A 21,363-nucleotide genomic window follows, 5' to 3' on the forward strand; every position below is an offset into this window, starting at 1 on the left:
CGATGGATGGTCAAAGCCGGTCAAGACCCCTGCAGTAAGAAGCTTCAAGCTATGCAGAGCCAAATCACAGTAGTGGCCCCACCTGCGGGTTCGTACCTCCCCCAAGGTGGGCCCGGGGGCCACTGTCGGTACCCTGTAACAGGGATACCCACTCTTACTGCGGCAAGGCAGGACCCACGTAGTTATCCGTAACTGCGCGCAAAGGACGGAGTAGCCAGGTCCCACGGGTCAGGCTCTTTCCTCACCAGGCCAATGGCCCCGGACCCGTTCCCCGCCTGGGGATGGGTCCGGAGATGCCACGTGTCCCTAAGGAAGGAAAGCTCCGAGCTGATAGCCGAGGCCTCGGACCCCCCATAGGGGTCCGGGACCTCTTGCGTCCATCCGGACCTCCCTTACCGTGTGGAGGTCCGGAGCCGCCATGTGTCCCGGAGGCACGGGCGCGGACTCGTGCGCGAATCTTCCGCTGGAAGACTCGCCCACCCACCGCATTTAATGCGGATGGTTGAGGCGTGCTCTGTCGCCGCGGCACGCGGGACAGCCTTTGTCAGGCCTCTCTGTGCACCGCGTATTACCAAGGTACACAGTGCAGCCGCCTGTGCCGCACCCGCGCGGAGCCCGTCTGCCGTATTAATTGGATACGACGGCACGACACTTTTCCATCATGCCGCCTACGCCGCAAGCTACGCGGCCTGATCAGCTACGTGGCAGGCAACGCCGCTAGCTATGCCTGGCGCCGTTCCGACAATACAACGCCTGGACACGCTGAATGGGGAACTCCAGGAGCACACAATGGAATCCAGGAGAGAGATCTCCTTCGTCTGCAACGCCATAATTATGAGCAGTACGTTATCTTGTACTACATCGTTGGGCCCACATGTCGGGGTCCCAACAGCTATGTACGCGAGTCCTTGAGATATAAAAGGGAGACGCTCGCTGTACACAACAGGCACTCGGAAGACACACAGACAAGCTCTCGCGGACTCTCTCGAGGCAAGGCAATACAACACACAGTGGACGTAGGGTATTACGCTCCGGCGGCCCGAACCACTCTAATCCTGCTGTGTTCATCGTGTTCTTGAGCGAGGTCGAACTAGGACTAGCTAACCCCCGAGTACACACCCTCTGGGCTTAGGCGGGTGCTTTCCGCCACCCGGCTGTGGGTTAGCACACCACGACAGATACTTTCAATGTGAGCCTGAATAAATACATCACTAGAGTGTCAAAATAATCAATTGATAATAAAAAAAATCTATTATAATTCTTTCATTAGTTCATTATAAAAAAATTAACTATCCACATTATGGTTATATCTACTACAATCACATGTTTTGTCTACACTCATTCTAAAAATTTCTACTATCCACATGGTCATCTGAATCTAAAAATAAAAAATATGCTACGGTCATTTGTAATATATAGAACATGATTGAAAAATGTCTATAAATTTTTCATATTCAACCTAGCCAATAAACCTACTCCCACATTCAAGTCATCGGTTCTATATATCTCAAATCATTGCATAAATCAAAGAAATCATACTCATCCTCACTATTTCTAAAAGTCACAAATTTCTCTAACTATAAAGCATAAAACGAAGAATAAAGAATATCAATAAAAAGAGGATGAAGTTGCAAACCTTTGGCATACTTGGATAACTAGAACACTCACTAAAACTAGAACAAATGGCGGCAACTCTCTAAGGGAAGGACAACCCCGAGCTCGAGCTTCTCTGGTGAAATGGCACTAGCTCGGGCTCGGGGAAGAAGAAGGGTGCCAATTTATAGTGGGAGCATTAGTACCGGCTGGTGGCTCCAGCCGGTACTAACGCGTCACATTTAGTACCGGCTGGAGCCACCAGCCGGTACTAAACTGTCAGTAGCTGTCGGTGGCGGATGTTAGAGCCTGTCGGTGGCGGACTTTAGTACCGGCTGGAGCCACCAGCCGGTACTAATAGGCTCCCAGGGCCACTGTTCCTTTGGCCCAGTACTAAATTTGCACGTTAGTACCGGCCAAAGCCGTGACCGGTACTAACGGCCACGGACGAATGTGCGTTTTTCCAGTAGTGAATTTACTGTCGGGACACGACGAGCAAAGCTCGAACAAATTGCCGAGTCTGGATTTGTTTAAACAGGCTTCCTAATTAAACGTCTAAACCCCCTATATAAACCCCATTCCGTCCCCGTCGCCTCCGTGCCAACCCCTCCAGTTCGAACAGTACTTAGTAGCTAGCCATCACCGCCTACACACGCGCAGACGAGCCACCCCCGTGTGGTCGGACGCAGTTGATCGAGATCCAAGACCAAGAGATGGCTTCGACGACTACCTCCTCACGCCGCGTGGTCGCGTCCGCACCTCTTCGTCGTCCTGCTGCTCCTCGTCGCCTCAGGTAATTAAGTGAAATCATCAGCGTAGCCAAGCCAAGCATAAGCATGCACGGACTTACCTGTTTATTTCCCGGTGATGGCACGACACATGACGTTTTCTCGCGCAGAGACGGGGCCGGCGCGGGTGGCGGAGGTGCGGCACTGCCTGTCGCAGAGCCATAGGTTCGTGGGCGCCTGCATGAGCTACCGGAACTGCGAGGGCGTGTGCAGGACGGAGGGCTTCCCGTGGGGGCGTGTGCAGGTGGCACGGCATCGAGCGCAAGTGCTACTGCAAGTGGCTCTGCTAGAGTAGGCGGCCCGGCCCGCGCAGCTTGCTTGTCTTGCATGCATGCATAGCTATTGCTTCGACGGGCCAGCCCAGGCTCGTTTGCTTGTTGACCGGCTGGCCCGGTCCATTTCTTGTTTACTTCATTGCACTGCATGCGCCATCCGGCCCGGCGGCAAGGACCAGCTAGCTTGAATCGGTCGCCCTGCCCCGTTGTTTGCCGTTATTCTATCGCGTCCGCGTGTGCGTCGTGTACCATTCCATGTCGCGTGCTTTATTACCGTGTAAAAGATGTTCTAGCTACCTGGAATCGAATAATAAACTACGTTGTCGCTGAATTATTACATCGGTGTACCGTTTGCCGGCGCCGAGACGCTCCATCGCCCGACCATCCAGTCAGGCACCGGCCAGATTGTCGCCCTGTACCGTGTACTGCTCGACCCGGAGCTGAGGTCGCATCGCTCCACTTGGCAGATCACGGGTACCGCTCAACACTGTGTCAAGCTGATTTGTTATGAGAGAACAGTACTGCTGACTGGCTGGTAGCTGTTGGCTGGTGCTGATTTAGTATGAGAGAACAATACTGCTGGCTGGTTGGCTAACAAGCTAAGCGAACACAACGAATGGTTTGTGCCAGAAGCCCAGAGCAGAGGTCAGCCAGGAGGAGCCACGGATGCTCCGTTGACCCTTCTTCGATCGGAGGTAAAAGAAGCTGCGTGCCCGCATCCATGGCGGCTAATATTTGGCGCAGTGGAGCGCGTCTCACGCCGTTTGCTGGTGCTCCGTTCTGCGCTGCCAGGCCACAGCGAACACATGTCCGCGAGCGAAGCAAACATCTCTGGGAGGCCAGCAGCACGCGCGCATTCTCTCCACGAACACAACATGGCGACGCCGTGTCCGCAGAATTCCAACCGTTTCTGGGCACGCGTGCAAGAGTTCTCGTCTCGCCATCCGTTACCGAGCACGCAGCTTCCTCGCGGGAATAGGCAGATGCTTTTGCCTGGGCCCTGGGGATCGGGGCTGGCAGATGGCAGCCATGCTCATGCACATTCCTGAGCATTGGTCCCTCGCAGACAAAGCAGCGAACACCTGAAGCGCAGCCACCGTCAACATGCCAACTGGCTCACGAGGTAGCAGACAAGCAGAAACGATAGCATCGGGGTCAGTCGTGTGTACCTTGCAGAGTAGCCCGTGCGGACGCGCTGGCCATGGAGGCGAGAGCGTGGCGAAGACGAAGGCGAACGTGGCCCCAGCGTATGCAACGCAGCTCGTCGAAGCTGAACGGAGACGACGCCTCTGTATCCCGGCCCGTGGCTGGATGCGCGCACGAACTAATCCTACACGTCGAGGCCGACCCTCCAGAAGAGCCGGGTCAGCCGTCAGCGGTGTCGACGATGCCAGGACGTTTCGCGCCCGGCGAGCAGGAAGCTCGTGGTGAGTACGCCCCCCGGCAACCCCGGAGGCTCTCGCCACTTGCGGTCGGTGCGAAGCGCGACAGTACATCAGGACATGGGAAGTCGTCCCAGACTGGCAGGCCGGCGCGGCGGCGAGCCACGGCGTGCAGCGAAAGTGGCGTCGCGGGCTCGCGGCCATGACCAGGGGTGGACGGTAACCGAAACGGCGACCGGGGGTGGACGGTAGTTGAGATACCGTCCACCTCTGGGTCCCTGCCAGCCGTTGGATCGTGCACGTTCGCTCCAGATCGGGCGAGATACGCGTACGCAGGGATTTGGGTCGTCGTCCTCAGTCGTCTGGCAGCGCAACGGAGCTGGATGGCGCAGGCCGGACGGCGCGGCGGCGTTGCTCGGTGGCGAGTGTCCTCCGGTCGACGGCGTGTGCCCACCGGTCGACGGCGCGAGAGACCTCTCCCGATTACCTCTGGGCAAAGCGTCCGTGGGCCCGGGCAGGGGATGACCGGCCGGCCGGCTTGGGCACTCGGCAGACCCCAGATGCGCGCGGTCGCCGGCTCGAACCACATCGCCGCCTCGCCGCCGCCCAGCTGCCTCCTGCTCCAATTTTGCAATGCAGGGCCCTAATCGCCGATGGATACAGAGCGTGACAGGCTTGAGTGTTTCACTGCTTTGCATGTCCGTTCTAGTTCAGAGTTCAAATTGGCTATGCATTCCAGCCAATACACTCCATTTTCATTAGAAATTTATTGGTGAATTCAGAGTTTAGGGATTTTATTATCCCTATAGAGCACATTGGAGAGTAGCTTCTGCCGAAAAGGAGAGACAGGATATGAATACGTAACTCGTGCTTGAACTTCTTGTAGAACCTTGCATACAGAAGAGGATGTCGTCGGTGGGGGACGCGGTGCCGCTGGCATGGAAGTCCGACGATCGACCGCGGACATGGCATCCATCTTGGATCTTTCTTTTGTGCTCACCGTTCCACCACCTGCCGGTGGTCAGCACAACGGCTGCCTGCACTGCAAGAACTAATCCTCCACGTCGAGGACGGTGGAGACCCGCCAGAAGAACCGGTCCGCGTCGACGACGTCGTGTCGAGCCGTCGAGTACGAAGCTCGCGGTGACCACGCCCCCAGGAGGCTCTCGTCGCTCGCGGTCGCGGCGAAGAGCGAACGAGACACAGGAATCCGTCCCAGATTGGCTAACCAGCGCAGCGGCGCTTCGGCGAGCCACGGCATGCAGCTGAGCGCGGCGTCGCGGCCACGACCAGGGGTGGAAGGTAAACGAAACGGCATCCGGGGGTGGACGGTATTTGAAATACCGTCCACCCTTGGGTCCGAGTCAGCCGTTGGATTGAGCGCGTGCGGTCCAGATAGGGGGCAAGGTTCGCACGCCCATGGAATCGGTCGTCGTCCTCGGTCATTCGGCAGGCGCGGGAGCTGGGAGGTGCCACGCGGGTAGGGCCGAACGGCGCGGCGGCGGTGCTCAGGCTCGATGGCAAATGTCCGCCAATCGACGACGACCTCGATGGCGGCGCAGCGGTGGTACTCGGGCTTGAGCCTGTCGTCTGACGGAACGGGTTGAGGTCATGCCGTCGCAGCCGATGGCGAAGAGACGGCGTCGGTCTTCCCAAGCAACGATCTCGACGCAACGCCGCTGCACCGAGACGGCGCGAGCGGCGGCGTCTTGAGGTCGGCTGTCCCGCGCCTCCGAGGTCTGGGCGGCGTTTTCTGGCTGCCCGCTGAAGCTCCGCCATGCCCATGCAGCTCTTCCTTCTCGCACGCTTGTGTCCGGACGATTGGTGGAGGCAGCAGCGCGGTGGACGTGCATCCGGGGGCGGCCGGACCTCCGCCGCGACGGCGCGAGCGGCCGCGTCCACATCTAGGCGGACCACGGGACGGCGTCCGAATTCGTGGTGAAGCAGCGTGTACGGACTCACGGTCCGGTCCATTTTATGAAGCTTGTAGCCACACACTCACATATAGCCTGGAAGAATTCCAATCTTCAGAGGATGAAACTAGGCAGCTGCAGTCAGGAGGGCATATGGTAGCAGAAAGTCAGATAGCAGACAGTGCTATCAATTAGGAGAGCATTGTATCCACCGTGAGGAAGCTGAAAGGCTAACAGGAGTAAAGATTGATTCAGATGTCAGATCTGATCTACAATGTGTGTTATATACAGCAGTATTCAGAGACTTGGTGAGGAAATTGGCTGTTCAGGCATATGATTTACAGAAACTAAAAGAAGAGAAGGATGAAATGGACATCGCAAGTAAACTGCAGTGCGAGATATATGGCTCTATATTCAAAGACTCGCTGAAGAAACTGGATGTTCTTGCTGATGTGCAGAAGGTAACTGAAGTAAGAGACGAGGTGGACATGAGAAGTGAACTGCAGAATGAAACTAGTCACAGACTTGCTGAAGGAACTGGCTGTTGATTCTGCTGATCATTTTATCAAGACCTTAATCAAAGATGAAGTGCATGCGGTTTTTCTTGCCAAGACTTTAAATGCTTGGAAGAGCGCAACTGAAATGGTTCATAGTGAGAGACACATCAAAGAAGAGATGATGCAAAACAATGTAACCACTGAAGATGAAGGCCCAGATTCCGATCAACATGGAGTACCTGTGAAGCAAGAGATTTTAAGTTTCGGTGCAAACCACGACAGGCGAAATTCAAAAGGGGGTGATCAGCAGGCTGAAATGTCAACAGTCAGAGATGATGTCTATTATTCAGTTAAGAACAATGTTAAGGACGGATTGGAATACCAAAGGAAGGCACAAAGAGGGGAGATAGATATAGGTTTCAGCATGACCCCTGAAAGCACAATCAAGGAAATGCTCATTCGATCAACAAAATTTCAGGAAATGTCCATGGATTTTGAAGCTGTTACCTGTGGAAAATTAGAAACAGCTGTTCTAAGGTTTGTGAGTCTCCATTCCCTTATTTTCATGGCATGGGGCAATCGGAGAATGATATCTGATCCTTGTCCAGATTGAGAGACTTGGATAAACAATTGGCGAATCTGGTTGAACAAGTGAGTTCTCTTAAAAAAAGTGAACTCATTTACCGGACGGCTTTCACCAGGAGATGTTGCGACCTCCAAACAGCAGAAGCAGAGGTTAGAAATTATAAGAAAACATCTTGCTGCCGATTGCTCCATGGCCAAAGATACTTAAATTTGCCTACCACGAACCTTAGGTGGATCTTCTTGGCGATGAGGTGGATCTACTTCTGGGACTTCTCAGCAAGACATACAAAGTTCTGGATCACTACTCGCCAGTTCTTCAACACTATCATTGGGTAATTTTCTAGTTTCACCAAGTTGAATACCATGTCCATGTAAATTTAACAGGTGCAGTGTTATGTCATCGTGAAACAAATTTTTGTTGAAGCTAATGTAGTTACTGAATCTGCCATTTTTCTTACGTTCCCTGCCTGGCAGCTTGATAGCTAAGTTTTAGGGGGTGTTTGGATACAAATACTAATACTCTAAATGCTAAACTTTAGCACTAGCCCATCTAAACAAGAGTGCCAATAGGCTGAGCTAAACATTTGCCAAGACTTAAATATTTTAGAAGAGATACTTAAATATTTTAGAAGAGATACGAGTGCTAATAGGTGCTAAAGTTTAGCACTTAATTTAACACATCCAGATAGGCCATAAATACATTTCCATTGATGTATAAATATTTTTTCTCGTTTCATTCATTTTTGTTCGCCAGAAGTGAGCCTGAATTGTCCATTGGTTTGGTGTTTCAGATCAGGGAGACGCTGAGCATGCTTGGGAAGGAGCTTGCCCTAAGGCATCAGATTCGTTAATATAAATAAATAAATAAATAAATAAATAGCATTCGGTGCATGTTGCTACTTATTTTCCACGTCTAAAACTGAACAGAGTCAATATTTTTCCCTTTATAAATATGAAAGAAAAATGTTTAGAAGTAGTACAGTACAAGAGGTATCATTTCGCAAAAAAAAATTAAAGAAAGGGAAGAGAGGGTATAAAAAACTAAATTATGCCATTTTCAAGGTAGCATTTGCAAACTTCCAGCTTGGATACACGTACTGATACTTCTAGAACCTTCCAGCCGTTACAGCTGCCGGCACCGCAGAAAACGGCGCGGATTCTTACCGCCCCTCGTCTCCGCCGCCATCGTAGCTTCTCAGTTCCGTCTCCAAGGGTCGCCATGGAGCTTGATCTCCCACCACAACAGGTCCCGCAGCTCACAGACCTCGCCGCCGCCATCCACCGCGCAGCGGCTGCCGCTACTGCGCTCTCCACGCCCTCTCCGTCCTCCCACGCCGCCGCCGTGGTGGCCGCCCTCCGCGACGCCCACTCCGCCATCGGCTCCTTCCTCTCCAGACTCGACGCGGCCGCCGCGTTGTCCTTCGACGATCAGCCCATGGCGGAGGGCGGCCAGGAGCCGGAGGAAGATGGGGAGGGGGAGCACATGGTCGGGGAAGTGGAGGAGGGGCTCCGGGACTGCGTCCTGCAGGGGAGCAAGAGGCGGAAGCGGCCCGTGCCGCCGTCGTGGCCCCTAGGACGCCAGTAATCTAGAGTGTTGACAGGGAAATTCTTGAAGATCATAGTAAACATTGGGAGTACAAGCACACAAGTATTGGGCTGTGTTTTAACTAATACTCATTCGACTTGATACTAAGCATTCTTGATTTTAAATTTCACTATCCATGTGTATCGACATTCCATACACTAGATATAATTCTTTTGAATGCTAAGCACTGAATAAACCTAATTTCCCCTTCGGGAGCTCATCTGTTGAAGTGTTACTAATTTTTTGGCCGAGGCTCTATGCTCATCTGCTGCTACTGGAATCTGGGAAGTGATCCTTGCGCTAGTAATATTTTCCTGTTGTTTTTTCATCTGGATATCATTTATTGCTTCGCCGAGGATCGCTTCTCCTGCTAATTCACTCTAGTGATTTTCAGGAATGGGTTTACAAGGGCCTGCCAATCATTGCTTGCTGCCAGGAACAAAGGTTTTCGACAATGTTTGTGGGTCATTCCGTTCTTCACAGAGATGCAGCCAATCAGTCAGACAGACAGTAGGCAATATTATCCCACAGTGCGGACGGTTGGGGATTGGGCTGAAGAAAGTGAGATGCCATTTCAGCTGAATCGTTTTCATAATGAGACTAGATTTTTAGTAAGATTTGACCAATAAATGGCCTTATCATCTTTCCTCATTGCTCTCAGTTCCGCTGTACCTGTACTGTTTATTCAGTAGTAGTACTTCTGAATGGAGTGACAGCTGCTGGCTCAACTTGATATGTCATTGCAATTGGTTTTGCACAATGATCCTGTTGTCCACTACAGAATTGATTGCTGAGAAGTTTTGTTCGTCGTCATGTTTTTCTGAAGTCGGGTGAAAAAAAGGTGCTGATTCGCATAGCGATCGGTGTAAGACTAAGAAAAAACAACCCCGACGGTCCATCCATTGGTCTGTCAGCGTCCGTTTTCACCGGTGAGCTTAGCAAAGTCCAAGTTCTCTCACCTGCCCGGAGTCCCCGGCCGGCCGCGAGAGCGGTGCCGGTGCGAAACCATGGCGGGTCCTCTCCTGCTGCTCGTCTTCCTGTTTCTCTCTCACGCCTCGGCGGCGGAGTACGGGAAGGAGCTGCTGCGGCGCGCGTGGGAGGAGCGGGAGTGGATGGTGGGCGCGCGCCGCCGCATCCACGCGCACCCGGAGCTCGCGTTCCGGGAGCACCGCACCAGCGCCCTCGTCGGCGAGGAGCTCGAGCCCCTGGGGATCCGCAACCGCGCCGTCGCAGGGACGGGCGTCGTCGCTGATGTTGGCTCGGGCGCGCCCCCTTTCGTCGTGCTCCGCGCCGACATGGACGCGCTCCCGCTCCAGGTCCTTTGTCCTGTACCCTCTCTCCCCTCTCTGATGCCGCTCATGGGTCCTGGCCATCTGGGGCTTCGGGTGTGGACATTGAACAGCAGTAGATGGTGCGAACAGCAGTAAGATGGCTTTTACGACTACGGCAGATGCTTGGTTGGATTGATTTCATTCTGTTGGTTGCGGACGACAGGAATTAGTGGAGTGGGAGCACAAGAGCAAAGTGGACGGGGTGATGCACGCCTGCGGGCATGATGTGCACACCGCGATGCTCCTGGGGGCAGCAAAGTTGCTCAGTCAGCGTAAGGATCAGCTCAAGGTAAAGTACAATTTTATAGTCCTGCTCGAATTCAATCATTCGTGAATTTAAGTTTTGTTTATACTAAGTACCTTAGAGTAGAGGCAGAAAATGAAACTACCTGATCCACTAGCACTGCAGTCATTGTATAACATATGCTCTCTAGTTCAGATTTTTTTGGCCCACATTGAATTTTATTTCTCAGATAAATTCCTGATTTTCAATGGACATCCTTATTTCAGTTGCAATGTTATCACTGACTGTAGGAACAGCTACTAGAATTTGGTTCCATATCCTAGTATTGAGTTTCTTTACCTCTAAATAAATGGAGGCAAATATATTTTTAATTTGATTTCGTCCTAAATATAATCTAGTGGATAGGATATTTCTGACAGAATATCGCATAAAATGAGGTTAATGCTACAGAGCGCGCGGTATTAAGACCAGAAAATTTCCAATAACAAGAAACTAGATTAAAAAAAAACTTTGTTTGACTACATATATTTCAAATTCCCTTAAGTTATGTGGTTTGCATAATGTACACTTGCATGGATTAATTAATAGATATTCATTTGTGGTGAAGGGAACAGTGAGACTCCTTTTTCAGCCTGCTGAAGAAGGCGGTGCTGGTGCATCTCATATAATAAAAGAAGGCGCTCTTGATGGGGGCGAAGCCATTTTTGCCATGCATGTCGATTATCGGATACCAACTGGGGTAATAGCAGCTCATCCAGGACCTACGCAAGCCGCTGTGTGTTTCTTTCAAGCCAAAATAGAAGGTAAAACTGGGATGGCTGATACCCCACACTTAAATGTGGACCCTATCGTTGCTGCATCATTCACCATCCTGTCCCTACAGCAGCTCATTTCCAGAGAAGATGACCCACTTCACAGCCAAGTATGATACTTTTCTTGGTAATGCTATTTTGCTATCTGATTTTTTAGAGCACTATAGAGAGGTGTTACAAATAAATCTAGATCAGAATGGACAGAACAATATTTCTTCTTACACAGTTAAACTGGGTGTTGGTTACTTCCTCAAAAAAATAATTAAATAAACTGGTGCTTGGTTACACCTTGAAAAATCTAGGGTGAAGATGTCGTCCTGGCCCTGGTTTTGTCTTAAGAGAGGGGAATATCGAACCCTCTAGGCAGGTACTCACATGACCTGCGAGCGCTCGGGTTCGAACCCGGGTGGGTGTCCTTTCAACTGGAGGCTAATGGTAATACCTTTAGAGAAGACTAATAGTGCTCCCTATTGCTAAAGATGGAGAATCATATAATGCAGACTAATTGTAATAACATTGACTTGCTAGTTGTTAGTTCACCCTTTTTAAGACATAAGTATCAATGGATCGTTCTCAGCAACTACCACCTAGCACTTAACACTGCATTTCAGACATAAGGATCATTCTCAGCAAGTACCACCTAACCTAGAACTGAACATGGACCACTTAGTACTGATCACTTGATCCTGCATTTGTTCGAATGTGGATTTTGGGCACTCGCGGTGCACCAATATTGCTGATTTCACGCAGAGTACCTTAAGGGAATATGGAACCTCTTTTTGTTGACTATACAGAATTACATTAAAAAAAACCTCAATTACGGTCATGCTACTCATGTTTACACTTGAACTCACTCTAGTTGAGAGGATGTTTTTTTCCTTAATTACCAATGGACCCCATAGTAGGTTTAACAGTGTGATCAACCTGAAGGGAATATCGATATTTGTATGTCAAGAATGCAATTGGCCAAAATCTTCTTGTAACATAAACCTGAAAGGAATGTGTATATTTATTCTGCTCAGGTGGTGTCGGTTACTTATGTCAAAGCTGGAAATGCCCTTGATGCCACCCCTGGAATTGTTGAGTTTGGAGGTACTTTGAGGAGCACACTACTGAAGGCCTCTACCGTCTGCAGAAAAGAGTTAAAGAGGTTAGTAAGATCATGCATCATGCACGACTTAATTTATTAGAATTATTTTATCGTAATATAGCTGTCTTCTGAATGCACTAGGACCTCCAGAGCACTGACTGCACTGATGCATTTTCCTTGGATAATTGCTTTCAATCTACATATATGATGAATGGTATTAATATTATAGACTTGTAACTGGCCCATACACATGCATGAACGTGGCAAGTCATGTTTCTTTATCTGAGTGGTACATGGCAATGTTGCTTGTCTTGACAAATTAAAGCTGCATTAGTGTTTCCCTCTCAAAAATAAGCGCCACCGTGTACCTAATTCTCAGAATACCAGGTGCTTCTGATAAACAATTCTGCATAGTGGGATTCCCATATACAGAAGGAAATGGAAATTCACCCCTTTTCAGGTGGTAGAAGGGCAGGCTGTGGTGCATAGATGCAAGGGAGCTGTCGAGATGGAGATTGACGGCTACCCGATGCACCCTGCTGTCGTGAACGACGAGAAGCTGCATCGCCACGTGGAGGGCGTCGGCAGGCGCCTGCTTGGCCTGGACAAGGTGAGGCCTGGGGAGAAGATCATGGCGGGCGAAGACTTCGCGTTCTACCAGCAGCTGGCTCCCGGGGTTATGTTCGGCATCGGCATTAGAAGCGAGGAAGCTGGCTCCGTCCACCCGGCTCACAACCCGCATTTCTTCGTCGACGAGGATGTCGTGCCCGTCGGGGCTGCACTGCACACGGCGCTTGCAGAACGGTATCTCGCCGAGGGCTCCGCCGTCAACCAAGGAGACCTGCATACCCCTGGCTGATCCTGAGGTGAGTAAATGGTTTGGCGAGTATAAAAACGCACTGTAAATTGAACTGTCGAACATGTTATTCAGAAAACTGAAACAGAGTTGAGTTGGAGTTCAGTTCAGAAAACTGAAACATGCCATCGAGTTTGATCTTCCTGCGATTGTTTATTTGCACTCGTGCCGTCGGTGATCACCGGCGGCCAAGCGGTGATAGTCGATCTCACGCTACGTTCCGAAGACATACCCCTGCAGCAACGCCTCATGAAGGGTGCACGACAGGATTCTTTTTTTCGCACCGGGCGTCGGGGTGCAGGTGTGACGACGGCCGCTGGGATCCAAAGCCCAAACCTCGCACCGTCCATGTTGCATTAGAAAAACCCTACCGGATCAGAATTCCATGCGCTGCTGCTGCTGCTCCGGTCCTGGACGAATTTAAAACAAAATCGGCGGATTTGAAACCTTTCTCAAGGGCACGAAATTAAACGGACCTGGATTGTGAGCGGACCGGGCCGGGCCGCCCGGCGTTCTAAATGCCCCCTATATAAACCCCGCTGCCGTCCCTTTCGGCACCGTGAATCCGTGAATCCTATGTATCTTCCGGAATATTTTTTCTTCCTCATCTTCCACAGTTTAAGATTCATGCAAACAATCATAACCCTTGGATCCATCTCAAACCCTAACTCCTCTCTCTCCTAACCTTCTCTCTCCCCCACCCGCCGCCATCTGCTCGTGCTGCACTGTGCCCGCCCGTGCCTCGCGTCGCGCCCTCTCCTCACGCCGCACGGCCGCCGCCCGCACCCCATGCGCCACCGCCGCTCGCGCCCCAGCGCGCTGCCCCGCCGCCGCGCGCCGCCGTCGCCCGCGCCCCCGGGAGCTGCCCCGCCGCCGCACGCTGCGCGCTGCCCGCTGTCCCGCAGCTGCGCGCTGCCCTGCTCCGCGCACCGCCCGCGCCGGCGCCGGAGAAGATGGCGCTCTGAGGGACCGAAAAGGCGACCAGAAGGGGGGGTTGAATGGGAGCCTCAAAACTCGATCCGAAAAAACCCGATACACACACCACACCACTGCTCCTAAAATGAGCCAACACTTCACAGCATGGACAAGCTGCTAGTGCTAGGAACACAATCGGAGTGTCGCAAAACTCTTGCGGAAGCAAAACCCGAGAGCACACGCAATCAGAAAGCAAAACGAGTTGAAATCAGGCAAAACGAGAACAGACCAAAACGAGAGGGTTAGTCGAACAAAAACTAAATTAAATGCTCAAGTAAAAACTAATCTAACCCTAGCATGCTAGTAGGCAAGATTAAAAGACTAGCAACTAATTTTTAGAGGTTTTTCTGATTTTAATTAAGCAGGAAATTAATTATGGCCTAGAGCAAGAAATTTAATTCCACAGCAAAACTTCAAAAGCTAGAAAGAACAAACTACGAGAATGTGATTAGGTGCATGACTAAATCCTAGAACAAATCTAACAAAATCAACGGAAAAGGAAAAAACCGGTGAAGCATACCATCGAACACCTTATGGGCACAGTTCTATTGTTGAAGAACGATCTGCATCAAAGCTGGGATTTCCCACACACGCACCCGAATCCAAGCACCTGCAAAGACAAACAAAAGCCAAGCATACATGTGCACACAGATCACAAGATCATTGATTTAATTTACTTGTGCTTGCTGCCGTGCAGTGCTGCACTGCCTGCTTGCTCTCGTCTTGGGCCTTTCACGAGGGCCGCTGCCTGTGCTCTGAATCAGCACTCGGAGCTCCCCCAAGAACCTGCGCAAGATCAGTAGCAAAGGGCACGGAAAAACCAGCACACAAGGAGACACAATAGAGCACAAAATTCACACGCAAATGAATGGCACGGAAAAACCAGCACACAATGAGGCACAATAGAACACAGAATTCACACGCAAATGAGTCGAATTAAAATTCCGGAGGACACTAGGAGGGAAGGACCTCCATTTCCGCGGATCCAAGGTACAAGTTCTTCAAATCGCAATGGTAAAATTCTAACCCTAGAGAGGAGAAAGGGGAACCAGCTGAACAAAAAAGAAAACTGAAGGGGGGCGACGGGAGCTGGTGGATGGATGCGGTTGGCTGCCCTCCTCTCTCTATTTTATCTCCTCTAACTCTCTAGACTAAAGACTAAACTACCCCTATACTCTATTAGACACTAGAAAGCCCGTAGGGGCAAAACCGGAAAAAGATACAAGGACTCATCCGACGGTCGAGGTTCTTTCTTCGAGTCGAAGTCTTCTCCGCGATGCCGCCGTGTGGATGAAGATCCGGTTTGCGGTTTTTGGGGGTCCGCGAAACCCGGGTAGGTGGCCGGTTTTGAGAAAACCGCCAAAACTCCACGCGCGGGAAGATTCCCGCCTCCACGCCGTGGCCCTAGACGCCGTTCCCGCCTCGGCCTTCTGACGGCCCTAGACGCCGCCCGACGCCCGTCACCTCCTCGCCCGCAGCGAGGCCCTAGACGCCGTCGACGCCCGTCGCCTCCGTCAGTCCCGAGACCGACGCCCGTGCCTCCACGACTTGGCGTCTTCAACCGCCGTCAGCTTCCTTGGTTTTGTGGCGCAAACCAAGAAACCCGCCTTCTGTCGCCGCTTGCGCCCTCGATCCAGGAGTGGACGCCACAGCTGCCGCCCGGCCCGAGCTCCTCCACGTCAACTCTCCGTCGACACTCGACGCCCGTGTACCTGCAATCCAAAGACCAAGCGCACGATCACACCGCACGGTTGACAATTCACTCATCACAAGCAGGATAGAGTACTCAACATTCCTCAATCTCCCCCTTGATGAGTGCATTGTCAACACACCACAAACGAACCAAGAGAAGTGAAACCAAAGAAGAACAAAGAAGCACGAAAGAGAAGAATTCAAGCAAGTGACGAAAAGCTCAGAAAGGCAAGAACAGTCACTTACTCAAGCAAAGATCGATCCCCTAAGACAAGGGCAACGGCTCGACGCAATCGATCAAAAGCCAAAACATGACTCCTCAAAGACAGAGGTAACGCTCGACGCAGTCAAGCAAGAAGCAGAGGGAAAACGAGGAAAACCCGGAGCCAAGAACAAAGCAGAAACTCCTCAAGCAAATCTTTTCCCTCTCACAAGTGCAACTCCCCAAAATAATGCACTCTCAAAGCCCTGTGCACAACAAGTTTTTCCAAAAATCAAACAAGTCTCCCCCTTGTTCGATCACTTCTCTCAAAATTCTCCCCCTTGTTGGCACATGCACACATCAAGTCTAAAAAGACCTAAAGCTCCCCCTGAAGCAAAAACTCCCCCTGAACAGATGCTATGCCATGAATGCAATGCAGGAGGTGTAAGTGAAAGCATTCAGGGATACAAAGATGTGATCAACATCTAGTCTTAAGCACGTGTGCATCCATAAACTAGACCTGCATCTAGCTCAACAGGGTATATCAAATCAATCTAGAGCTAGGCAAGTTCAGTTTAGGAGAAATAAAAGCATCACCCATGATCTAGCACTAACAAGTAGGGAATGAAAAGCAGTGCTACTCATACTCATACAGGTGAGCCAAATCAGCCAAAACAAGTTGCCAACATTCATTTTTCAATCAAATTTATATCAAGAAATTCTTTAATGCCAGGGGTTGAAAGCTTGTCATGCTTCACTTAGCAACAAGGCCAAGCCTATGCCAAAAGACAATCAGAAGCTTAAAGCACTCGTTTCAGTCATGCACAGCCTTGCCCGGGTTCTCACAAGTGCAAAGTGAGCCGTCCCGAAAGCTCGATCAGTGCGACAAGCAATCCCACCTGGATCTTTTCAATCCATTTCATGAACAGTTCAAGCAATTTTATCAGATTTATATCATTTCAAGTATGAATTGCTGAACGAAAAGGCACACTAGCATGAATAAGATGGCACAGCACATCAACACGCCCTAACATGCTAGTAGCCAAGACATGGTGATCATGTTTTCAAATTTTCAAATCAAAATAGCTTAACTCAGATGATGTCATATACACAGTGGAGCAAGCTAAACATGATCAAATTTATCAACTCACACTAGCAGGCACTAGAAGATCATAGCAATGTATACAAGAATGCTAGTGCAAGTGAGGCAATGCAAAATGCAAACATGTACAATGCATATGCACAATGCAACTACCAAACCTAGAAAACCAAGAGAAGCAAAACAAAGACCTACAAAGCTAACCAAAATAAAAGATAGCGATCAAAAGGGGTAACAAACCCCAAGCTCCCCTCGCAAGCGAGCAAAAGTGTCCTGCTCAAGCGGTTTGGTGAGAATATCTGCGGTTTGCCTCTCTGAAGGGACATGGATCAAGTCTATGTGGCCTCTCTCATGGTTATCTCGCAGGAAATGGAATCTGATATCTATGTGTTTGGTTCTGGAGTGTAGGACAGGGTTCTTTGCAATGCTAATGGCTGACATATTGTCTACAAAGATGGGAACCCTACCGAAACTCAAACCATAATCCTGCAAGGTTTGTTTCATCCAAAGTATCTGGGAGCAGCAGCTGGCAGCGGCAACATACTCAGCTTCTGTGGAAGAAAGCGCTACGCTAGCCTGCTTGCGAGAGGACCAAGACACCAAAGATGTACCGAGAAATTGACAAGTGCCGGATGTTGACTTGCGATCCAACCGACACCCACCGAAATCGGCATCAGAAAAACCCACCAAAACCAGAGAAGAATCCGCAGAATACCAAAGACCAAATTCAGGGGTGAATTTCAAATACCTGAAGATGCGTTTCACCACCTGCCTGTGGGAGGTGCGCGGCGAAGCCTGATACCGCGCGCAGAGGCAGACGCCGAACTGGATGTCCGGTCGCGTCGCCGTCAGGTACAGGAGAGAGCCGATCATGCTCCTGTACTCCTTCTGGTCCACCGCCTCGCCGTCCAAGTCCTCATCAAGCGTCGTCGATGTGCTGATCGGAGTCGGCTGAGGAGACAAGTCGCTCATGTCGAACTTCCGCAGCAAGTCTCTAGTGTACTTGGCTTGATGGACAAAAGTGCCCTGAGGAGTTTGCTTTATCTGCAGCCCGAGGAAGAACTGCAACTCATCCATCATACTCATCTCGAACTCCCTGGACATCTGCTCAGAAAACTTGGAGACAAGAGCGTGAGAAGAGCCACCAAAGATAACATCATCCACGTATATCTGAACCAAAAGAAAATCAGTGCCAGATCGCACGAGGAACAAAGTCTTATCAACACATCCCATTTTAAAGCCCTGAGCCAGCAAAACGGTTTTCAATCTATCATACCAAGCTCTAGGTGCCTGTTTCAAACCGTAAAGAGCTTTCTGAAGTTTATAAACGCGGTTTGGAAACTTGGGATTTTCGAAACCAGGGGGTTGCTTTACATAAACCTCTTCTTCGATAAAACCATTCAAGAAGGCAGATTTAACATCCATTTGGAAAACCTTAAAACCCTTGGAAGCAGCAAATGCAAGAAAAATTCGAATAGCTTCCAAACGAGCAACAGGGGCAAAAGTTTCCTCAAAATCAATACCCTCTTTTTGACAAAACCCCTGGGCAACAAGACGAGCCTTGTTTCGAACAACCAAACCATCCTCACCCTGCTTGTTTTTGAAAACCCACTTTGTTCCGATGGGATTACAAGCAGGTGGAGGCTCGACTAAGACCCAAACTTGGTTTCTTTCAAAATTTTCAAGTTCCTCATGCATGGCATTGACCCAATTAGAATCAGAAAGAGCGTGTCCAATATCTTTGGGCTCAAAAGAGGCAACAAACGCTGAATGGGCAAAGCCAGCGATACTTGTTACCTTGGACCTGGTGACTCGCTCGTTGAGATCACCTAGCATCTGTTGAGGTGGATGGCGACGCTGAATATGTCGTGGTGCTTCCCGTGTCGAAGTCGCCTCCTCCTCAACTAAAGCTGGTGTCTCCTTAGGATCAGCTGGTGTAGCCTGAGTCACCTCCTCGAACAACCCCCGTGAAGTAGACGTAGTCGGATCGGGGCCGTCTTCATCGTCCGAGCTCGTAGCAGAGATAGCTGGGTCCACAGCACGCGTGGTAGTCTCAGCCTCGCCATCTACAGCTTCTTCCTCCTCGTCTTCAAAGATGGAGGTGCCGAGCTCATCATCTCCTGCAACTTCAAAGACAGAAGAATTGCACGGTGCAGTCTCGTCGAAAGTGACTTCACAAGTCTCTCTGACGATGTTAGTATCAATAATCAGCACACGGTACGCTCTAGAGTGAGAAGCATAACCGAGAAAAATACCGTCAGACGAGCGAGACTCAAATTTATCAAGATTTCCATCTTTCAGCACAAAGCACCGGCAACCGAAAACTCTGAGATGGTCAACACGGGGCTGGCGTCCAAATCGCAACTCATAAGAAGTCCTGTGCATGAAAGCACGCAAGAAAATACGGTTGGACACGTAACAAGCGGTGTTAACTGCCTCAGCCCAGTATTTGCGAGGAGTCCTATGCTCATCGAGCATCGTCCTCGCCATCTCAACCAGCGTTCGATTCTTCCGCTCTACAACTCCATTCTGCTGTGGAGTGTAGGGAGAAGAATACTGGTGTTCAAGCCCTTGATTACTGCAAAAGGCGTCAAAACGAGCGTTTTTGAATTCTGTGCCATTATCACTGCGAATCGCTCGCATGGCCTGGGGTAGCTCGTTTTTCAACCTCAAGATCAAGTCTCGAACAAACTCGAAAGCCTCATCTTTGGTTCTCATGAAAAAGACCCAAGAATAGCGAGAAAAGTCGTCCACAATCACAAGCACGTACCACTTCCCACCAACAGACATCACCCTAGAAGGACCAACAGTGTCCATGTGTAGCAACTCTCCAGGGTGAGAAGTCATCACCTGATTAACAGGCGGGTGAGAAGCGGCAATCATTTTTCCGTGGCGACACGGATGGCAAACAAGGTTCTTCTCAAACTTCAGTTTGGGCAATCCTCGGATCAGGCCAAGTGAGCTCAATCTCGACAATAAATCGAAGCTCAAATGTCCTAGTCTCCTATGCCACTTCCACAAATCAAAAGAAGGACCAACCATCAAGCAACGAGAAGGGCTAAGAGGAGTTCCAGAGAAGTCAACCAAGAAAACCCGATCGTGAGGTGTAATCCGACAAACCAAATCTCCTCTGGAATCAAGAACACGCGAACAGCCCTCCTTGAAGCGAACCTCAAACCCCTCATCAAGAAGTTGAGAAACAGAAAGCAAATTGAACCCAAGGTTCGAAACCAAAGCAACCTCTCTCAGGGTAAAGCGATCAGAAACTCGAACAGCGCCAAGTCCACGTACCTTTCCTCTTCCATTATCCCCGAACACAATGTACTCCTTTGAGCGCATCAGGGTGAGGCTGGAGAACCATTTGTCATTCCCGGTCATATGGCGCGAACAACCGGAGTCCATGATCCACCTGTTCTCCAAGCCTCCAACCTGCACATCAGTAGTGAGACAAAGGGTGAGCAAATGTCTCAACACTGGGGTTAGCAAAGTGAGAAGCAAACCAGTGTCGAGCCATTTGCTCTACAGAAGGGTTAGCAAAACTAGACAAAGCGTATCCCTCGTCCCGTCTACCGCGTGACTGACGAACACCACCGCGAGGAAAGCGTGGAGCATCGAAACCTTCTCCAAAGCCTCGGTCCCGTGGTCCATAGCCGTGCTGAAAACGACCAGGAGCACGACCGGCAAAGCGACCACCAGCTGGAGCACGGTAACCACCACCGTCTCCCTGACCTCCACCTACACGGCGCGCGCTAGCATCTTGCCTACCACCACGCCGAAGAGGACCATGCACCCGAGCAGAGTACATGTCCGCGTTCCGTCTCTCCTGCTCTCGCCTCACAGCCCGCTTCCTCCTGAAGCAAAACTCCTCCAGGTGACCTTCCCTGTCACAATACTCGCAGTGGTACCTCACCTCACGCTTGGGAGGTGGAGGCCTAGCCTGCGGACGGGGAGGAGCAGCCCCCTTCTTCTGGGCAACCTGGGCTGTGGCAGCAGGGAGCGTGTCGAGGGGATTCCTCAGCTCATTGGGCTTTGGAACCCAAACCTGCTTCTGCGGAGGTGCTTTCGGTGGTTCTTTAAGCACACCATCCGCGGGGTCAACAAGCGAAGGCTGCGTGCTCGAGCTAGCAGTGTTTCCAGCAGCCTTGCCAATCTTACCATACAACCTGTCAAAGTCTGACTTTGTGTATGTGTAACCAACCCCAAACCCATCACCACGCTTAAACTGCTTGATCATCATGCCCAACTGCGGCTCACTGCTAGAAACCCAACTCAGAATTGCCCTAAGATAGGTATTCTCATTCTCTAAGTTGGCTTTTTCTACCGCAAGACTGTCCAGATCAGCAATCAAACCAGGGCAAACAGAGCAGTCAATAGGTGGGCTAGACTCTACGACCTTAGTCTTTCCAAAAGACTTGATCAAAGCGTTCTTCTCCTCTAGCTCCGA

General features: G+C 50.6%; 1 protein-coding gene and 2 pseudogenes across 1 annotated transcript; all 3 read left to right on the top strand.

Annotated features, from left to right (window-relative positions):
* Nucleotides 1–2,207: 2,207 nt before the first annotated feature.
* Nucleotides 2,208–2,716, top strand: LOC120682864 (annotated as a pseudogene).
* Nucleotides 2,717–8,167: 5,451 nt separating this feature from the next.
* Nucleotides 8,168–8,618, top strand: LOC120681220. The gene has a single exon (XM_039962738.1). The coding sequence runs from the start codon at nt 8,253–8,255 to the stop codon at nt 8,616–8,618; it is 366 nt and encodes a 121-aa protein (XP_039818672.1). The 5' UTR covers nt 8,168–8,252.
* A 937-nt stretch (nt 8,619–9,555) lies between these two features.
* LOC120682865 lies at nt 9,556–13,077 on the top strand (annotated as a pseudogene).
* The last annotated feature ends 8,286 nt before the right edge of the window (nt 13,078–21,363 follow it).

This window comes from Panicum virgatum, chromosome 7N (genome assembly GCF_016808335.1).
Source record: "Panicum virgatum strain AP13 chromosome 7N, P.virgatum_v5, whole genome shotgun sequence".
Taxonomy (NCBI): domain Eukaryota; kingdom Viridiplantae; phylum Streptophyta; class Magnoliopsida; order Poales; family Poaceae; genus Panicum; species Panicum virgatum.